This window comes from Ovis canadensis, chromosome X, assembly GCF_042477335.2.
Source record: "Ovis canadensis isolate MfBH-ARS-UI-01 breed Bighorn chromosome X, ARS-UI_OviCan_v2, whole genome shotgun sequence".
In the NCBI taxonomy this organism is placed as follows: Eukaryota; Metazoa; Chordata; class Mammalia; order Artiodactyla; family Bovidae; genus Ovis; species Ovis canadensis.
The window spans coordinates 88,263,894-88,283,167 of record NC_091727.1 but is presented as its reverse complement, the minus strand read 5'-3'; the positions used below and the strand labels follow the sequence as shown (position 1 = coordinate 88,283,167).

Here is a 19,274-nt window from a genome sequence, read left to right as displayed (position 1 = left end):
GGAGAAGAGGATGACAGAAGACGAGATGGTTGGATGGCATCGCTGACTCAGTGGACATGAGTTTGAGCAAACTCTGGGAGATATCCTGAAGGACAGAGGAGCCTGGTGTGCTGTAGTCCATGGGGTCGCGAAGAATTGGACATGGCTTAGCAACTGAATAGACAAAAAAATAAGACATAAATGGCTTATTAGCCAGCACTGGCCAGCCTTGCTGGGAACACACTGGCCCCCTCCATAGTGCCATACCATTTCATACTGCAGTGAGGTGGGATTCAGACACCTTGGTTTTTCCCATTCCTTTGAAAGTATCCTTAAAATTATTTTTCAGCTTGATATTGTTGGTACTAAGTCTCAATATTTTCAGCCATAAGATGAAGTAGTAAGAGCATCGGACTCAGGGGAGACTGTTGTGAGGATTGAAAGAGAAGATGCAGGAAAGGCGCTGAACCTGCTTCCTGGTGCATCGTGCATGCTCCGTCTCTATTCGGTTCAGTTCAGTTCAGTCGCTCAGTCATGTGTGACTCTTTGCTACCCCATGGACTGCAGCACGCCAGGCTTCTCTGTCCATCACCAACTCCCAGAGCTTGCTCAAACTCATGTCCATTGAGTCGGTGATGCCATCCAACCATCTCATCCTCTGTTGTACCCTTATCCTCCTGCCTTCAATTCTTTCCCAGCATCAGGATCTTTTCAAATGAGTCAGCTCTTTGCAGCAGGTGGCCAAAGTATTGGAGTTTCAGCTTCAGCATCAGACTTTCCAATGAACATTCAGGACTGATTTCCTTTAGGATTGACGGGTTGGATCTCCTTGCAGTCCAAGGGACTCTCAAGAATCTTCTCCAACACCACAGTTCAAAAGCATCTTTTCTTCAGTGCTCAGCTTTCTTTATGGTTCAACTCTCACATCCATACATGACTACTGGAAAAACCATAGCTTTGACTAGACGGACCTTTGTCGGCAAAGTAATGTCTGCTTTTTATCATGCGGCCTAGGTTTGTCATAGCTTTTCTTCCAAGGAGCAAGTGTCTCTTAATTTCATGTCTGCAGTCACCATCTGCAGTGATTTTGGAGCCTAAGAAAATAAACTCTGTCACTGTTTCCATTATTTCCCCATCTATTTGCCATGAAGTGATGGGACCAGATGCCATGATCTTCATTTTTTGAATGTTGAGTTTTAAGCCAACTTTTTCACTCTCCTCTTTGACTTTCATCAAGAGGCTCTTTGTTCTTCTTTGCTTTCTGCCATAAGGGTGGTGTCATCTATGTATCTGAGGTTATTTATATTTCTCCCAGAAATCTTGATTCCGGCTTGTGCTTCATCCAGCCCAGTATTTTGCTTGATGTACTCTGCATATAAGTTAAATAAGCAGTGTGACAGTATACAGCCTTGATGTACTCTTTTTCCAATTTGCAACCAGTCTGTTGTTCCATGCCCAATTCTAATTGTTGCTTCTTGACCTGCATACAGATTTCTCAGGAGCCAGGTAAGGTGATCTGGTATTACCATCTCTTGAAGAATTTTCCACAGTTTGTTGTGATTCACAGAGTCAAAGGCTTTGGTGTAGTCAATAAAGCAGAAATAGATTTTTTTTTTTCTTCTAGAACTCTCTTGCTTTTTCTGTGATCCAACAGATGTTGGCAATTTGATCTCTAGTTCCTCTACCTTTTCTAAATCCATCTTGAACATCTGGAAATTCTTGGTTCATGTACTGTTGAAGCCTTGATTGGAGAATTTTGAACATTACTTTACTAGCGTGTGAGATGAGTACAACTGAACATTCTTTGACATTGCCTTTCTTTGTGATTGGAATGAAAACTGACCTTTTCCAGTCCTGTGGCCACAGCTGAGTTTTCCAAGTTTGTTGGCATATTGAGTGCAGCACTTTCACAGCATCATCTTTTAGGATTTTTAATAGCTCAGCTGGAATGCCATCATCTCCATCTCTATTAGCCATTATGAATCATGCTCAGGGCCCCAGCCATGACCATGGATGTACTCTAATACCACCTCGACACTTGGCGGGGACAGTGGCAAGCCCTGGTGATCCTTGGGACACATTTGGAGGAAAGAATTATGCACTTGGTCAAGTACAGGTGCAGGCAGTTAGTCTCAGGAAAATTATAAGCTGAAGTCAGTGCTTATCAGAAGGAATCTGATAAAACCTGTTCAGGAATAATTGACCAAAGAGCTTCAACTTGATCAGGTTAGATTCAAAGTGATATAAGACAGTCGACTTTCTTTGTTGCTAAAGAAGGGCAGAATAATTATGGGGAGAAAATCCACAGTTGATCTCAAAACTGTGTTTTAGCCATTAGTTTCCAGTCCAGATCACCAACTTATTTTTTGCCAGAAGTTTATATCTGAATAGCCTCTGTACCCTTGGTCCTCTCAGTGTGCTTCACTGACCAGGACCATCTTTAGCACCTGGGAATGTGTTAGAAATGCAGAACTCAGGACCCATACCAGGCCCTGTAACTAAAATCTGCATGTGCAGATCTCCAGGTGATGCTAATGCACATTAAAGTTTGAGAAGTACTTGTTAATGGAGTTCCCTCACCTAAATTTCCTAGCTTGGTCCTCTTATAAGCCTCTGAGCCACCAGGGAAGTCCATGTGATATATTACCCCACTTTACAGATGAGGAAACTGAGATGCTTGTGTTAAGTGCTTAGTCTGCTGCTGCTGCTGCTGCTAAGTCACTTCAGTCGTGTCCGACTCTGTGCGACCCCACAGATGGCAGCCCACCAGGCTCTGCCATCCCTAGAATTCTCCAGGCAAGAACACTGGAGTGGGTTGCCATTTCCTTCTCCAATGAATGAATGTGAAAAGTGAAAGTGAAGTCATTCAGTTGTGTCCAACTCTTCGCGACTCCATGGACTGCAGCCTACCAGGCTCCTCCATCCATGTGATTTTCCAGGCAAGTGTTAAGTGTGTCTAAGGTTACACAAAAATAAAGCATCCAAGGTGACATTCAAAAAAGATCATCTGACTCCCAATCCCATGCTCCTGTAACTTAACTAAAGCTACCTCTTTAAAACCAATAGGGGAAATGTACCTATTTACATATGTGACTGAAGATGGGAGAAAGGGCACAGGCAGGGAAAGAAGACAAGAGCTGAGTCTAGTCAGTTCATCAAAAGGGTAAGGAAGCCATGATAGATTGTGAGTCAAATGTAACTCTGAAAAGCCATTGCCAAAATCACTCAGCATTATGGTCTCAGAAAGGAAGTAAGATGCCAGGTAAGTTAGGAGAAATACCTAACTGCTGGTGATTGAAAAATGTGAGAAGCTACTCATTTCTGATTATCATGAAAGTTTCAAATGGTCAGCTTGCAGCTTCCTGGGAATCTATAACCACTTTGATTGCCCATTGCTGTGGCAGTAATCTACTAGAGCCTTCCTTACACCAAGCTCTGGTTCCCAGAGACCCTGGGATGACACTGGGGTCATCTAAATGATTCAGGACCATATCCCCATCTCAAGATCCTGAATGTATTCATATCTGCAAAACCTCTTTTTCCACATGAGGTATCATATTCACAGGTTTGAGATTGGAGTGTGGACATCTTTGATCATCATTTTCACCAACCACAGATCTCTTCAGTCAGTCAGGGCTTTAATCTATATCACATAGGGTAACTTTCCCATGAAAATGAATGTGAGTGGATAGGTGTACATCACCTCATGTTTTGCAAGTAAATTGAGCAGACTCCATTTCAAACATCAGAATCAGACAAAAGGACAAATTCCCAATTTACACACTCACTGGACAAAGATTATCTCCTCGGAGCCATGCCAGGGTGTAGCTTCAATTACAAGTGGACGGTAATCTGCTCATCAGTAGCATCATTGCATTAACACAAAACATACTTGATTCTGAGTTGCTTGTGAGAATATTGGGATATGCAGTGTTTAATTTTCAAAGTGTGCTCAGGGGCCATCCAGGGAGGAGGAAAAGGTGCTGGGAGAAATAGAACAAACCTGGTTTTGTCTGTCTTATGTATTATGCTTCTGCCTAGCTCCCCACCTGGTGGCTCAGCTGGTAAAGAATCCGCCTGCAATGCAGGAGACCCAGGTTCGATCCCTGGGTTGGGAAGATCCCCTGGAGAAGGGATAGGCAACCCACTCCAGTATTCTGGCCTGGAGAATTCCACGGACTGTATAGTCCATTGGGTAGCAAAGAGTTGGACAGAACTGAGCAACTTTCACTTCACTTCACTTCAAAGTTTCTATTGGACAACGGAGCTAAATGGATTTTCTGGGGTGAGGTAGGTGGGGTAGATTTCAAATCTACTGACTCAGACCAAAATAGATTCCTCCCATCCTCTGACTGGACCAGGCTCAGGGCTCAGAGTGTCTACCCCTGGTGGCTTACTATGGTAAATCTGATCGATTGTTTCCATTTTTGGACCCAGAGTTCAGAGGAAAAGGAGCAAGAGAGGAAAGATCAGGTATAAATGTTGATTCCTTTGCCCCAGGGCCAAACCTTTACAACTTAATGATGGAATCAAGTAAAGAAGCATTTCAAGTTATCTGGTAGATAGACATTTGATCTCCATAAAACCGGAAAAGGCTCATATTGATGAAATTTTTACAAGTCTCAACTAAAGACAAGGGTTTAATGCAAGAGTCCCTCATCAAGCATCTCATGCTATATCTCTTTGGCAATTTCAGGGTCTTGTAAAATATGCTTCCAAGATCCATACCCTGTGGACTTGCTTGTCGAATCCTTCCCATATATGTTTCCTCTTAGAAAGTCATTACCCCTTCTGGAACCTTTCCTTTCTGATGCCCATACAGCTTGACTGAGCAGAATGGCCAATTCATCATCCCTGTTTATCTCCTGAGAGAGGAATTTACAGTTAAATTAAGAATCAAGTCAGATAGCACTGATGCAGATGTTTGGTTTTCTGTAGGGTGTTAATCTGAATTAGTGAAAAGTCTGATTTATGAAATAGCCCTACAGAAAGGCAGCTTTAATGTTCTGTGGTTCATATAAGAGCCGTGTTGCCAAGAGTAAGTCATTTCACACCTGCCTTAATGAGCAGACTGGGCAAAGGTCTCCTCACAATTTTCTCTGAGGTCCGAACAGTCTCCCCTAAAATCCCCTACACATTTTTGTTTCATGAGGATCATAATCTTTGGGTTGGAAGACACTTTAAAGATCACTGAACTCCGTTGTAGATCAATAATAGGAATCTTAATTGCCAGCTATCTGTTCACCTAAAGGTATCAAGCTCACAGGCCTACAAAGCAATGGCTTCTTCCTGTGGCCAACTGTAGATTTTTTAAGCCTTTTCTGATGTTGAGGTGAGATCTTTCCTGGCTAGATCTCAAACTCATTGATCCTAGTTTTACCTTGGAAGGCCTTCAGAGCTAGCCCACTCCCTTACCGGACAGACCTTCCAGTTTTTAAAGACTGTTGTCACATGATCCACCTTCCTCCCTGCCCCAGAATCTTCTCCAGACAAAGAAGTCCCTGTTCCTTCATATGGCTTCTGGACTATCTTATAGTATCACATATTGAGCCTTTTATTGTAGAAGAGGCTTGGTCAGTGTAAGCTTAGAGAGACTGACATCTGTTCCCCCAGTGCTCTCAAGCCTTCCACACCAGGGTCAATGCTGTCTGGAGGAGGCATCTTAAAAGCCTCCCAAACTTCTCCCCCAGTGGTCTGCTCTTTGATCCCCTTCCCTCACCCTGGTTTTCCCTACTAGGATCATTGACTTGCTAAGCCAACTTCTTTGCCCTTAGTCTGGCCCATGACCATGAAGACCTACTGAATGGGGTTAGGATTAAAATGAGGCTATGTTACACTTGGTACAGACTGCTCACCCCAATGAACACAATAGCAAAATCTGATCTTTGAAAAGGTTCAACAGTTCACTTTGAAGTTGTCCACATTTGTCCTTTGAGCAGTTTTATTACATGCAGGATGAAGTCACAGAATACACTTTTAATATTTACAGACTATAGAGTAGATAGTTTAATATATTAAATGCTAATGATTTTTTATATCATCTATTATCTTTGCTGTAACCACTAGCATTCTTTTAAAAGCAGTTTATTAAAATACAATAGTAAATGGTGTATGGGAAATGATTCTACTGCAGTTTGATAAATGAATAATATGGAAATTGCACATTCATCCTTCATCTTCTCAGCAGAATCAAGAGTTGTGTTTCCTAGTGTTGCTCATAGCCAGTTTAATATACATTTGAAAAATCAATTAGTGACACATGAAAGTAAATATAGCAAAAGTGGGAATTTAACTAACTGAACAGCTAACGGGCTTCAGGGAAGAACTGAAAGTGAAATACAGTGATGATTTGCTAACTTGAACACTCCGCAGTGGATTCTAGACAAGAACGTGGCCCTCGGTCAATCCTGATATTGAGGTTTGTCATGCTTGTGAAGACAATGTTTTGGTTTTGTGCTCACTTTTTGGCCCCCGGAGGGGCTCCAGCTAGGTGCAAGGTGGGCCCACAGGAAGTGAGGGTCAGACTCAGAGGCGTGCCCTATGTCCCTTAGCAGGCTGGGTGCAGCCAGATTGTCCACCAACCATAGGAAGAGCAGATGGATAGTGAAGGCAGAGGAATGTACTGCGGAGGGCAGTTTTACTCCCATTTTAAGCAATGCCATTCCCTCCCACCAATGCTGACTCTTCCTTGTTTCCAACTGTGCAACTGCCCAGAGAAAGCAATTCTTTCTCATTAAGATGCTGAAGCCCTTAACCCCCACTTGAGTTCTCATGGTGTTCTCTCTGATTTCAAGGCCACCGTCCCTCTCACCCCCAAGTATTTACGCCCATCAGTGTGAGCATGGAAAACTCGTGTGCCTCTCCCTGTTCTTTTACACTTGTTTCCCCTGCATGGTCACTGTTAACGTTGACTGGCCGTAGGATCCTTCCTGAGGACACGGCAGTACATTTACCTGTAAGAAGACTTAGGGAAAATCATTTCAGGCCTCATTTCACTGGTTCTCAGTCAAGGTTATGCTTAGGTTTCAAATCATCTTTATTTTGTATCTGCATCTGTATATCTGTATTTAATCATACAAATAGTCAATTTTTTCATATGTGATTTCTGTCCATGCCTACAATCTCTTAATCACAATTCTGAAATTCAGAAAATTTGGAGAACTGTTGTTGTCGTCAGTGACTTTGAGCCATTTGATGACAAAACCTGACCTAGACTGATATGCAGGTATTAATTTCAAGTCTTTATAACTGTGACTGTTAACTGCAGCAGTATTAATGAGTTTTATTAAAGGGTACTACCCTGAACCCACTAGGGGGTATTATAGATATGGTGTAGCTACCATATGACTCGTTTATTTAAAAATCTAAATATAAAAGTTCATCTCGCTTCCAAAAGTCTTTGGATAAGCAACACTTGTATACAAACACACACAAGCCAGAATTTAATGCATAGGTAGGAAACAAAAGTAGGAAACAGCCTTTTCATTTGAAAATCATAAATGTGGGAGTATACGTTAGATCTTAACTGTCAGTCCACCAGCCAGGAGTCTCAGTATTGCCGATGCTCTATGCTGTATCTGAAACTTTACTTGGGAGGAATTGAGGCCAAGTTAGCAAGCCTCTGGATTAGTCTGACTTAAATCTGTTGCCTCAGTCTTTAGTTAGTAATCAAAGACAAAAACAATTGATTAGATTTAGAGGGTATTTTGCTTAAATATGGATTCATTATACTGCAAAGGAATACAGGGGAAGAGGCACACTGAGTTGTATATATAGATCCCTGGCCCCACTGTCTCAAACACACACGCACACACATACACACACACTTTCCCAGGGGGTGTAGGCCCCTGTTTCTTCTGCTTCCCCTAATCACTTGGTGTATTTGGCAGACGAATGTATTTGCAGATAGCATTTACTTAGCAGATAGCCTTTTAAAAGGAGCTTTGGCTATATGAAAGAGAATAGCTACTTGGGAGATGAAAGGGGCCGTCTTTGGGGGCATGAGGCACATGTAAGGAAAAGGCTCTCTGAGTTGGACGAGGCACCCATGCTGGTTTGAAAGGGATCCTCTGCCTTCCCAGGCAAGAGCTATTATGTTGAAAATGAGGCTTTGGTGAGAGGATGAAGTGGGGGCAGGTGAGGAATAATGGTCTGTGATTCCAGAGTCTTAGACACTGGAGGGCCCTTGGAGTCCCTCTCTGCCAAAACTTGCAGGTGGAGCCACAAGACGAGGTGTCCTCCAGGGCCAGGACTGGGTTTTCTGGGAAAAGCCAGGCAAGGAGCTGGGAGTCTGAGAGGCAGTGAGGTTCAGATGGCCAGCCAGACAGGTAGGAGGACCAGTCCAGCACTGCAGCAAAGATGCTCTGGCCCCCAGGCCACCCCTCTCTGTGATTTAAACTTCTCTCCAAAGAGGAGCTTGAGCTGATGAGACAGGGACAGATGAGAACCCTCCCTCGACTTTAGAGCCCCATGTCAGAGCAAAAACAGGAAAACTAGCCCCCAAAGATGATGAACAAAAGGACAGAAAGGCAGTGACATACCCCAAAGTGCCAAGAGACAGCTGAGGTTGATTTGTTATGGGGCACAGAGGGCAAACGATTAGTAAGGAAGAGCATGGATTATCAATAAAGACAGAGTAGCAAATGGTGTCAATTTCCTTGTGCTTTGCTTGGTCAGCGTTACAGATTTAAGATCAGCCATTAGAGATGGTTGGTCCTGTATGATTATACTTCCTGGTTGGAGTTGTCTGAAGAGGTTACAGAAATGCCGGTGGAGGAGGCTGTGCAGTGCGCCCTCTCATCTCCATGGTAACATAGTCAGCCCTGCTCACCTTGGGGCTGGGCACTGGGCACCTGGCTGCCAGTGTCTTTACTAAACCCTGCCCTTTGAGGGAGCTGGGAGGCTATGGTCCCAGTTTCACGCCTCTATCTAGCTGTGAGGCTGCGGCAAGAACCCCCCTCCTCTGAACCTCAATTTTCTATGACGAAAGTGAGGATTCAACTCACCCCTTCTTGCTGAGAGGACTGTACTGCACGTATAACTAACATCAGAGCCCCTTTACAAACCTGGGGATTTCTGAATAAGACAGCAACTGAAAATGTATCTTAATAGAAAAAGAAAGAAAGAAAGAAAGAAAGAAAACAACCTGGGACTGTGGGTCACTCCCTGGGACTCCTGAGCCTTGTAGTTCCCATCTGTGAAATGGAACAGCACACTCCACTCAGCCTGGCCCTCACAAATGATCAGTCTTCATGCCCACCTGGATTCTTTTCCAGCCAGTTTGGGAGTAAAAGAGGCAATGAATGGTGTCATTTTCCTTTCAGCCCACTCTTGGCACCGCCCCAACCCCCACCTGCAGCGCCCACCAGTGGGGGATCCGGCAGCTCCAGTGACTCAGAGAGCAGCTCAGAGTCTGACTCAGACACTGAAAGCAGCACCACTGACAGCGAAGCCAATGAGGCGCCACGAGTGACCACTCCAGAGGTGGGTGAGGAGCCAGGGCCCCGACCCAGCACCCCTGACATGCACACACAGTAATAATAATAATAATAATATTCCAGCACAGTCGTGACTACAGCACAGTAAATACTCCAGAAAAGCACTCAGGTATTTGATAGCACTTTTTTCTTCTAACACATGTCTTTGTAAAGTTTCTAACGGAGATTTCTTACCATGTGACTGATGTGCCGTGTGACTCACTCAGTTACTCTGAGCCTTGAGCTTCCCCATTACTATTATACTGGAATAGTAATCACTGAGCTCGAAACTTCCCTTTCAAGAGAACCAACAAAACAAGTCAAGATCCACTTCTAGGTCTGGGGACACCACCCCTTCCTCTAGGTTGAAGTGATGAATTGTCACTGGGCAAGTAAGATCCAAGAAGTGTGACGGTTGGTTGAAAGGTCACAGATTTTTTTGTTTTGGTTTTTGGTTTTTTTTTTTTTTAATTTCAAAGAATATTTTTCATATGTACTCAATGGCAATTCATGAAAACATTTAACATAGCCCCACAAAATACCAAAATTATAATTTTGTGATCAAAGCCATGCCTTTCCCCTCCATCTTCTTTGACTGCCAGCCTCTCAGTTCTCCTGAGCCGGCACCTGCTACAGCAAGCTGATCCCTCAGTGGCTCTGGACACACTGTTTATCAATAGTCAGAAAAGAATAACAGAAGAAGATTCCACAGCGACATTACTGCTGTTTGTAAGAGCCCATGCTTTGTGAATGTGGATCATGTGCCAGGCTCCATGAGAAGCTCGTGACTTGCATTTTCTCATTTCATACTCATGACAACCCTATGGGGTCCTGGCTATCGTTATTCCATATTATAGATGAAAGAATAAGGTTCTGAGAGGGTAAGAAAGAACTTTCCCAAGATCTCACAGGAAGGACTGAAACCAGGGTGTGTGCTACAAGAGCTGGAGCTCTTAACCTCGAGCTTTGCTGCCAACAGTAGCAGCTGCTCCAATGGCCTCGACCCTTACCTGCCACTGCTCTGTGCCGGTTGGAATCATGGCTACTCAAAACGTTTTGAATTCTGTCATCCTCTATTGGCTGGTGCCATAAGCCTAAGCTGATGGCTTGCAAAAAAAAAAAAAAAAGAGCAGTTCTAATAAAAAATATGATGGCTCTTTTAGTTCAACAGGCAGAATTCAGACTTGGGAATCAAGCACCCGAATTGTACGCATCATTTCCATGGCTTAACAGCAGATGCTAATGTCTGCAAGCATGTCCACATAAACTGATTATTGCCCATACACCAATGAAAATGCAGTGGTTTTTTGGGAAGTCAAATCTTTTCATCCTTCAGTAAAAATACAAAAAGCCTCTTCTTTTTGCAGCAAATTACAACATCATATTGGAGGCCCTGACACTTTGGCAGAGAAAGACTTTCCTTTTGAATTACACTTGAGGCATACTCACATTTCTTTTCAGAACCAGAGATCATTCTCTCAGCCTCCTGGTGAGAGGTTGAGTAATGAGTCCCACCAAAGGATTTTGGGAACTGGTTTCCCTCCCCAGCTCTCTACCCACTCTCTGGAAAAACACTCTGTGAAAAATTCTTTCCTTGCTGGCCAGAGTAGGGGATAGTTTCAGAAAAAGAGTGTAACTTAGTATAGTGGAGCCACTTCGTGAAGTATTTGGCTGTCTAGGGAATGTGATAGATGAGAATTTCATGTATGTTTCTAAATGTGTGAATGGTCACTTGACAGCCAAGGCTTTTACCAGTGAATAGTCAGTGCACTGAGGGTCCTCCTGACTTCTTCCCAAAGGTGACATTCATTCTTGCCACCGTTTCTCACTCCACAGCCTGAGCCGCCCTCCACCAACAAGTGGCAGTTGGACAAATGGCTTAACAAAGTGACTTCTCAAAACAAATCTTTTATTTGTGGACAAAATGAAACACCCATGGAGACGATTTCTGTGCCTCCTCCAGTCATTCAGCCAATGGAAGTCCAGGTCAAGGTGAAGGCAAACCCCAGCCAGGTCCTGCCTGAACCCAAAGAGAGGCCTCTCCTTGGTCTCATCAGGGAGAAAGCCCGTCCACGACCCACCCTGAAAACTCCAGAAACAAAGGCTCTGAAGCATAAGTTGTCCACAACTCTTGAGACAGCGTCTCAAAGGACAATTGGGAAAAAACAGCCCAAAAGGGTAGAGAAGAACACCAGCGTTGAGGAATTTACCTGGCCTAAACCAAATATCACCAGCAGCACTCCCAAAGAAAAGGAAAGTGGGGAGCTTCCTGACCTCCCGAGAGGGCGCAGCAAAGCCGTTGCCCACAAGCCAATTCCCAGGAAAGAACCAAGGGCCAGCATCCCCTTGGCTCCCGAGAAGAAGAAGTACCGAGGGCCTGGCAAGATGGTTCCAAAGTCCCGGGAATTCATTGAGACTGATTCATCTACGTCTGATTCCAACACGGATCAGGAAGAGCCCCTGCAGATCAAAGTCCTGCCTCCATGCATGGCTCCAGGGGGCAACACGACCAAATCCAAGGAAGCCGGCGGGGCCAGCCTGACCCTCAGCAGCTTTCTCAGCAGTGGCAATGGCAACAACCCACCAGTCCCGAGTGAGGAGCCTACTCAGTCACCGGTCCCTGTCACACAAACCGAGGTTCTATCTCCTGTCCAAGATCAGGAGAATCTGAAAAATCTCTGGGTGAAGATTGACCTTGACCTACTGTCTCGAGTGCCTGGCCAGAACTCACTCCAGGCAGCACCAGCCAAGCTAGACCACAAGGAGACAGCCTCAAAGCCCAAGCGGCAGACGGCTGCGGTGCCTGCAGAGAAAGCCGCCCCCAAGGGCAAGCGTAAGCACAAGGTAAGCCGTCCATCCACTCTGGCCAGCCACATGATCGGGAGCAGTGGCTGTCTGGGCTACTTTGATCTTGAGTCTCCTTTTCCAGCAGGCTGGTGGCAGTGGATTGCAGTCTTTGGTGAAAGCACGGATATTAATACTTTCCCTGGGGAATGTAGTATTCAACATGACCAGGGAGGAAGTGTTAGGGATAATCAAGATTTTATAACCAATGTCAAGAATATCCAGTATGGCATGTGAGGGATTATGATGTGTAGCAACAAAGAATATGAAGTCTCCTTCCCCAGGCAGCCAGTCAGTCAGGTCAGCTATTTAAGCTGATCCTGCTTCCCGAATTCATGGGTCACTATTCTACAGTCTCCTGCCGGCAGCAGCAGGGCACCCAGGACTCATAAGGTCAAAATGCATCCTCTAGGCCTTGTTAATTTCTACATACAAACATCCCTGCCACTCAGTTCCATTTTGATTACCCTGGCTCCTACTAGACACACGTTCTGTTCAGCCTGCTTGGCCCCCTGACCTGTGTGGTTAGCTTGACTCGTGAAAATCTCTCCTGCAGGACATTCGGGTTGGATTCAATGTAATCAGAAGGTGAAACCCAGAATGGCCTTTTCCATTGCACATCTAACTGGGAAACTGAGTTTGTATCCAGTAGGTTCATGGCATGCATCTCTGGGTGTCACAGTAGATTTTTAGCATAACATCATCTTATGGTGATTCTTGAGTAATATTAGTTTGAATAGCTGCCTTGGGGACTCCTGCAACGATGATTTAAGTCATCGTTTGGCTTTAAAGGTTCACAGGTGGTTTTATCTCTGAGCTGTGGTGCCACCTTAACTAATGAGAGTATTCCAAAATAGGGAACAAAGTCTGGGGCCCTTGCCCTATCACTGTTTCTCTGCTCTTAGTGACGACAGCAGTGCAACTAGGAGTGAAAGCATACCTTCAGAACCAATACAGGAAGGTACAAGGTGTGCCTTGCACATGGTTAATTTCCTGCATACTGTTGGTTGTACAAGTGACCTTTGTGTGTTACCCCCAACCCCCATGTTGCTTGGACAGGATTTATGCCATGTTAGAACTGCAGTGTTAGTTTCTAAATTACTCATTTGTCGGGGCATTGTTGCTGGAAGTGTCTGAAAATGATAGATTCTCTTTAATTCTGGTATGAGATCTCTGTGCCACCCAATCAGAGGCTGACATCACAGCTTCACCCTCTCTGATGCCAGCTTCTTGGCTGAAGTAGGCGGGGCAAGATGTATCAGTTTTCTGTCTGATCAAAGGTGTACTTCTAAGGCTCCTACCTAATCTAGGACTTCAAATAGAAGCACACTGTCTCCCTTGCTCATTGTTTTAAAATGTCTACCTGTTCCATGGATTTCAAACTCTGTGTATTCTTTTTTTCCTGTTAAAGCCGGCAGAAGTTGCAGGGAAAATCCCTGAGAAGAAGCAGCGCCTGGAGGAGGCAGCCACCATCTGCCTGCTGCCACCTTGCATCTCACCAGCTCCCCCTCAGAAGCCTCCCAGCACTAAAGAGTGAGTTTGCCCTGATTCTATGATTTGCTGGTTTGGACTCCTAAGAAATCTCCAATGAACCCTTAAGGGTAGGGAGTCCTATCCCAAAAGAATGTTAGGTAAGAAACAGGAGTCATTCAGTTGTGTCCTGACAGCTGTCTCTGGCCCCCAGCCTAACATGGGTGGGAAAAAGGGTGGGCTTCAGACCGCAAGGTTTGGGTGACCACTTGAGCTTTTTAGCAACATTTCTTTACTCCAACTCAGATGGATGTCCAAAATTGGCCAAAGTGGACTTTTAGCACTGAGTGAAGGGTAAAAGAAAGTAAACCAACTTAAAGGACACCTGCCCCTTGAGCCAAATCACCTCCCTCTGGGCAACTTCCAGTTCTGATAGGGATGAAACCATCTCCCTTGGCCTCAACAGAATGATACAGCAGAGGCTTCCCCTTTGCTGTCAAATCATAGTGCTCATATGAAGCTTGAGGACCAACAACTTTGTCCTGAACTCCTCAGAGGCCAAGGGAATGACATGTCTGGGGAGGCCAGGGACATGAGCTGTCTAGGAATGCCCTACACCCCCAGGCAGTTCTGTGCTGGGAAAAGCCAGCTCGGGGTGGACAAATTAATGCTGATCAGCTGGCAGCTCTTCTCCTGTCTATCTCTTTGCAGAAGGTGCCAGAGTCAGGCAGGAGGTTTCCTTGTCCCCTGCTCACTTATAGGACCCCAGCCTTCCCTACCAAGCATGGTGACAAGAGTTCTTCTGTCTTTCACACATCACTTCCCTAACAATCTAGTGGGTAGCTATTCCCTTCTCCAGGGGATCTTCCCAACCCAGGAATCAAACTCAAGTCTCCCACATTGCAAGTGGATTCTTTATTGTCTGAACCACCAGGGAAGCCCTCCCTAACAAACATGTCAGCTCCTGGAACTATTCTGTTTGGAGAATTATTGTCATAAATTCACTCAGCATTAGCAGTAACTTCCATCAATGACCAGTTTTGGAACCTATTAGCAGCCCAGAGTGGAGAGGCAATCTGGCTAACTGCTGCTAACAATGGATTTCACAGATTACTGTTTAACATCAGTGACAGGGCATCAGTCTGCCACAGATAAGACGTTGGAAATAAGTTATCAGTTTACATTTGTTTGGATCCTTGTTGTTTAGAGATGAAAGGTAAGAAAAGATCAATGACCACTAGATCTGCTTGATAAACTAAGGAGATTTGGTCATGGGCTGCCAGGATCTGCCAGCCCAGATTTGGTCCTGGGCTGCTGTCTCCCTGAGGACCCGTAGCTCTTTGTGACATGCATTTGTATTCCCCAATATAATTTGATATGAAATATCTCCAAAGAATTGATGCTTTTGAACTGTGGTGTTGGAGAAGACTCCTGAGAGTCCCTAAGACTGCAAGGAGATCCAACCAGTTCATTCTAAAGGAGATCAGCCCTGGGTGCTCTCTGGAAGGAATGATGCTAAAGCTGAAACTCCAGTACTTTGGCTACCTCATGTGAAGAGTTGACTCATTGGAAAAGTCTCTGATGCTGGGAGGGATTGGGGACAGGAGAAAAAGGGGACGACAGAGGATGAGATGGCTGGATGGCATCACCAACTTGGTGGACGTGAGTCTGAGTGAATTCCGGGAGTTGGTGATGGACAGGGAGGCCTGGCATGCTGCGATTCATGGGGTCGCAAAGAGTCAGACACGACTGAGCGACTGAACTGAACTGAACTGATCCCTTCAGATACTTGGAGTTCTCAAAACTAGACACTCTTCTAGTAGAGCAAGCCAGCCCTCTTACTGAGGAGGTACCACCCCTACAAGGATGCCATTTTAGGATCTTCCTTGGAAAGTAGGAGGGCCCTGGAAGGATGGTGTTTAACCATTGGGAAAGAAGCCTATTTCCCTGCTTCTAGGCATGGTAGTGGGCTTCCCTGGTGGCTCAGACAGTATAGAATCCATCTGCAATGCAGAAAACCCCTATTTGTTTGATTCCTCGGTTAGGACGACCCCCTGGAGGAGGGATAGGCTACCCACTCCAGTATTTTGGGGCCTCCCTGGTGGCTCAGTGGTAAAGAATCCACCAGCAATGAGGGACACCTGGGTTCAGAATCCCTGGTTAAGAAGATCCCCTGGAGGAGGGCATGGCAACACACTCTAGTGTTCTTGCCTGGAGAATCCCCATGGATGGAGGAGCCGGACAGGCTATAACCCATGGGGTGGCAAAGAGTTGGACAGGACTAAGTGGCTAATCACAGCACAGGACAGATATGGTGGTACCTCCTCAGTTCCCAGGCTCTCATCTCTTTGGGCCAGGCTGCCGAAAGGCACAAGGAAGAGCTAGAGGGCCGTGGGATATTGCCACACCATCAGTCCCCATTGCAAGCCTGCTTCAATGACCCAGTAATCCCTCTCATTCCCCATTTCATAGAAGAGAGATGATTGAGTATTAGGCAAATGTTTAATTCAAACTTGTTCTCATAAAATGGTGTTTCACCTCATGGTCCATATGATCTTTCTGTCTAGGAGAACAATGTTTACCTAGTAGCCTTTACCATTCAGGAAGGACCTGAATTGGGTTCTTATATGGGAAAATTTCGAGAGTTGAGGGAGAAGGAAACCAGGACAGGCCTTTTGGAGCTCTTCTCCTTGGAGCCCTCTCCTTGAGTTTTCTCTGCTCTTTGGTGCTTTGTTGACCCTTCAGATTAAATCCTTGGAAATTTCCATGACACAAAACTCACTTTTCATAATGAGTGTTTTAAACCTAGCGAAGGATGCTACACCAGCCTGACAACTGGGGTTTCCCATCATCCACTAGAAGGGCCCCGATGCGTTCCTTTTCCCTTCTTTGGAGTTTGAACCATCATAAGGGCCTCTGAGGCATGAAAGGGATACTCTTTTTCCCTTCTGTCCTCTTCTGGCCTATACAAAAGATGCCCTTATAGTAAGAAGTCGTAATGGACAGAGTAGTCCCTAGAAAATACCCCCTGGGTATCTTTCACCCAGGAAGTTATTAAAGACCTCATGGTTCCAGGTCACTATCATACAGAAGGAAAGGGGGCCAGGTGACAGTGGCCACTGCACCAAGTGTACTGTACTGTGTATGATGTACTGTGTACAGTGGCAGATGGGAAGACCTAGCCCAGTGACTATGGCCAGTGGCAGGTTGACTGCCTCTAGGGAACAGCTCTTCCCCTTGCAACCCCCATCCCCTTCTCCAGCAGCTCAAGTAGGCCAGGAGTGGTCAAGTGGTCATAGGTAAGGAACCAGTCACTCCCGTAGATGCCACAGCAAAACTTGACTCCTTTCCATGTAAATTCTCCAAAGTGCAATTCCTCTGTAATGATTATACTCAGTGTGGTCTGATGTTGCTGGAGCATCTTTGTGGACAAGCATCCTAACCTGTATTTTCACCATTATTTTCATCAGACTTCACCATTATGTTAAAACGGTTCCCCATGTCAAAGCAATTTTAAATATCCACTGACAAATACTTTGTAATTAATTTTAATCCATTAAAGACATTAATGACAGAAACAGTGAATTTTCTAAAAACTTGGCTGCCTGACAGAAATTGACATAGGACTGTGTTTATGAAACAGAAGACAGAGAAGATAGCAAATGTTGTTACAACTGGCAAATTTGGGCAACACAGCAGAAGTGGAATGAGGGTATTGCATTGGTGTCTACCATTTCAGGAATCAAAACACTTGAGTGCTTGTTCATCTTTGATTTGTTGCTTTGAGATATTGTAAATCTATATTTCTAGACACTGACTGAAATTGACCAAGAGGAAAACATAAATTCTTGTTGACTTAATTTGCTATTGAAAATTGTAGTCAATAATCATGAAAAGTAAATGGCTGCACAGGGCAATATTAGTTGTCTAAGAAAAGATTAAAATTCAAGTAATCTTCATTGATTAGTTGAAGACAGTAACTAAAATAAAAATCCATGGCCCAATTACCATGTTAAGGAGATAGCATAAGGTTTTAGTTGTTCTGTTTTATTTGAAGTCTCAGTTTACTTGATGATGCCCATTTAATGGGCAGATAAATCAGTTTGAAAGCATGGGAGCACTTCTAGGACCACATATGTTTTGTGGCAAAATGACAAAATATTTTTCAAATGGAGTTTTTTAAAGCAGAGTACATCAGTACTTCAGTATAACAACAAGGTCAGGGGCTCATTATGCCTCCAGTAAAACAGTTGGAATATACAATTTCCAGTATGTCCCAGAAGTATTTAGTGCATTATTTATTTCTGGGTAATGTCTAAGTACTGTATTTCTTAAGAAAATATCCTTCCACTAATTGTTTATTGTACCATTTATTGTGTGACTGTGCAGTTAAATCCTAGGGCAGAATAAGTAGGAACCATCCTAAAAAATAATGGGATTAAAGTCTGCATTGGATTTTCCATAAAAATCTAATTAACAGTAATCTTGAAAGGTTGCAAATATCACACTGGGGCAACACACCATTAGACATTTCCATTTATCATGGAGTTCTGTTTCAAAGACCTGTGCTTATTCTTAGATTTTTGCATTTATCTATGGCTCAATCTCTAGGGAGGGCCACCTCTCTATAGACATCTGTGTGTCTATGCATTTTCTATATACTCTTCATCCCAGGTAAATGACCATCAACCAACATATTACTTTAGCTAAACGTAGCAGCATCATGCAAAAGATCAGAATAAAGAGAGACAGAGTTTTCTGACACCCTGTACTTTTTGTTTACACAGAAATAATTCATCCAGGAGAGCAAATAGAAGAAAAGAAGAAAAGCTGTTTCCTCCTCCACTTTCCCCACTGCCAGAGGACCCTCCACGTCGCAGGAACATCAGCGGCAATAATGGTCCCTTCAGTCGAGACAAAACCATCCCTATGATTGGACAGATTACCTCGACCAAACCTAAGAGGAATGAAGGCAAATTCTGCGCTACTTTCAAAGGGATATCTGTAAACGTAAGCATCATAGAAGGAATCTTCTCATTGTCAGGTAGAAACAAGTTGACCTAGCTTATCTGAGTCAACTTGACCTCATGGAAATGTTGCAGAGGGGTGGAAGGAAGGGGCAGAGAGAAAATATTAATATAAGTGTGTGTGTACACAAATACAGAAACTCTCTGATTCTTGAGCAACTGAACTGAACTGAACTGAAGCCTGACTAAAGGATTATCCTGTCCTTTGGATTTTCTGCACTGCTGCCTGATTAGCATAAATGATTGAGAATTTGTATCACTTTTCACATCCATACACAATGTCTTTTTATCTGCCTCAGGTATATGTACATGAACCATGGAAACCATGAGTGATAGTGTCACTAGTGAATGTTAGTGGCAAATCTATCTGCCTTTTCGTGTAAATGCATGTATATGCAAAGACATATGCACTTGATCCTTCAGTTCAGTCGCTCAGGCATATCCAACTCTTTGCGACCCCATGGACTGCAGCACACCA

The 19,274-nt window shown here is 44.3% G+C and overlaps 1 protein-coding gene across 3 annotated transcripts in view; it reads left to right on the top strand.

Annotated features, from left to right (window-relative positions):
- AFF2 (ALF transcription elongation factor 2) overlaps positions 1–19,274 on the top strand; it is a 538,570-nt gene that overhangs the window by 492,342 nt on the left and 26,954 nt on the right. For all 3 annotated transcript variants that reach the window (XM_070290609.1, XM_070290611.1, XM_070290610.1), the window contains 4 exons: positions 9,303–9,462; positions 11,292–12,299; positions 13,711–13,832; positions 18,557–18,779. In XM_070290609.1, the coding sequence (XP_070146710.1) occupies positions 9,303–9,462; positions 11,292–12,299; positions 13,711–13,832; positions 18,557–18,779 (1,513 nt within the window). The remainder of the gene's footprint in view (positions 1–9,302; positions 9,463–11,291; positions 12,300–13,710; positions 13,833–18,556; positions 18,780–19,274) is intronic.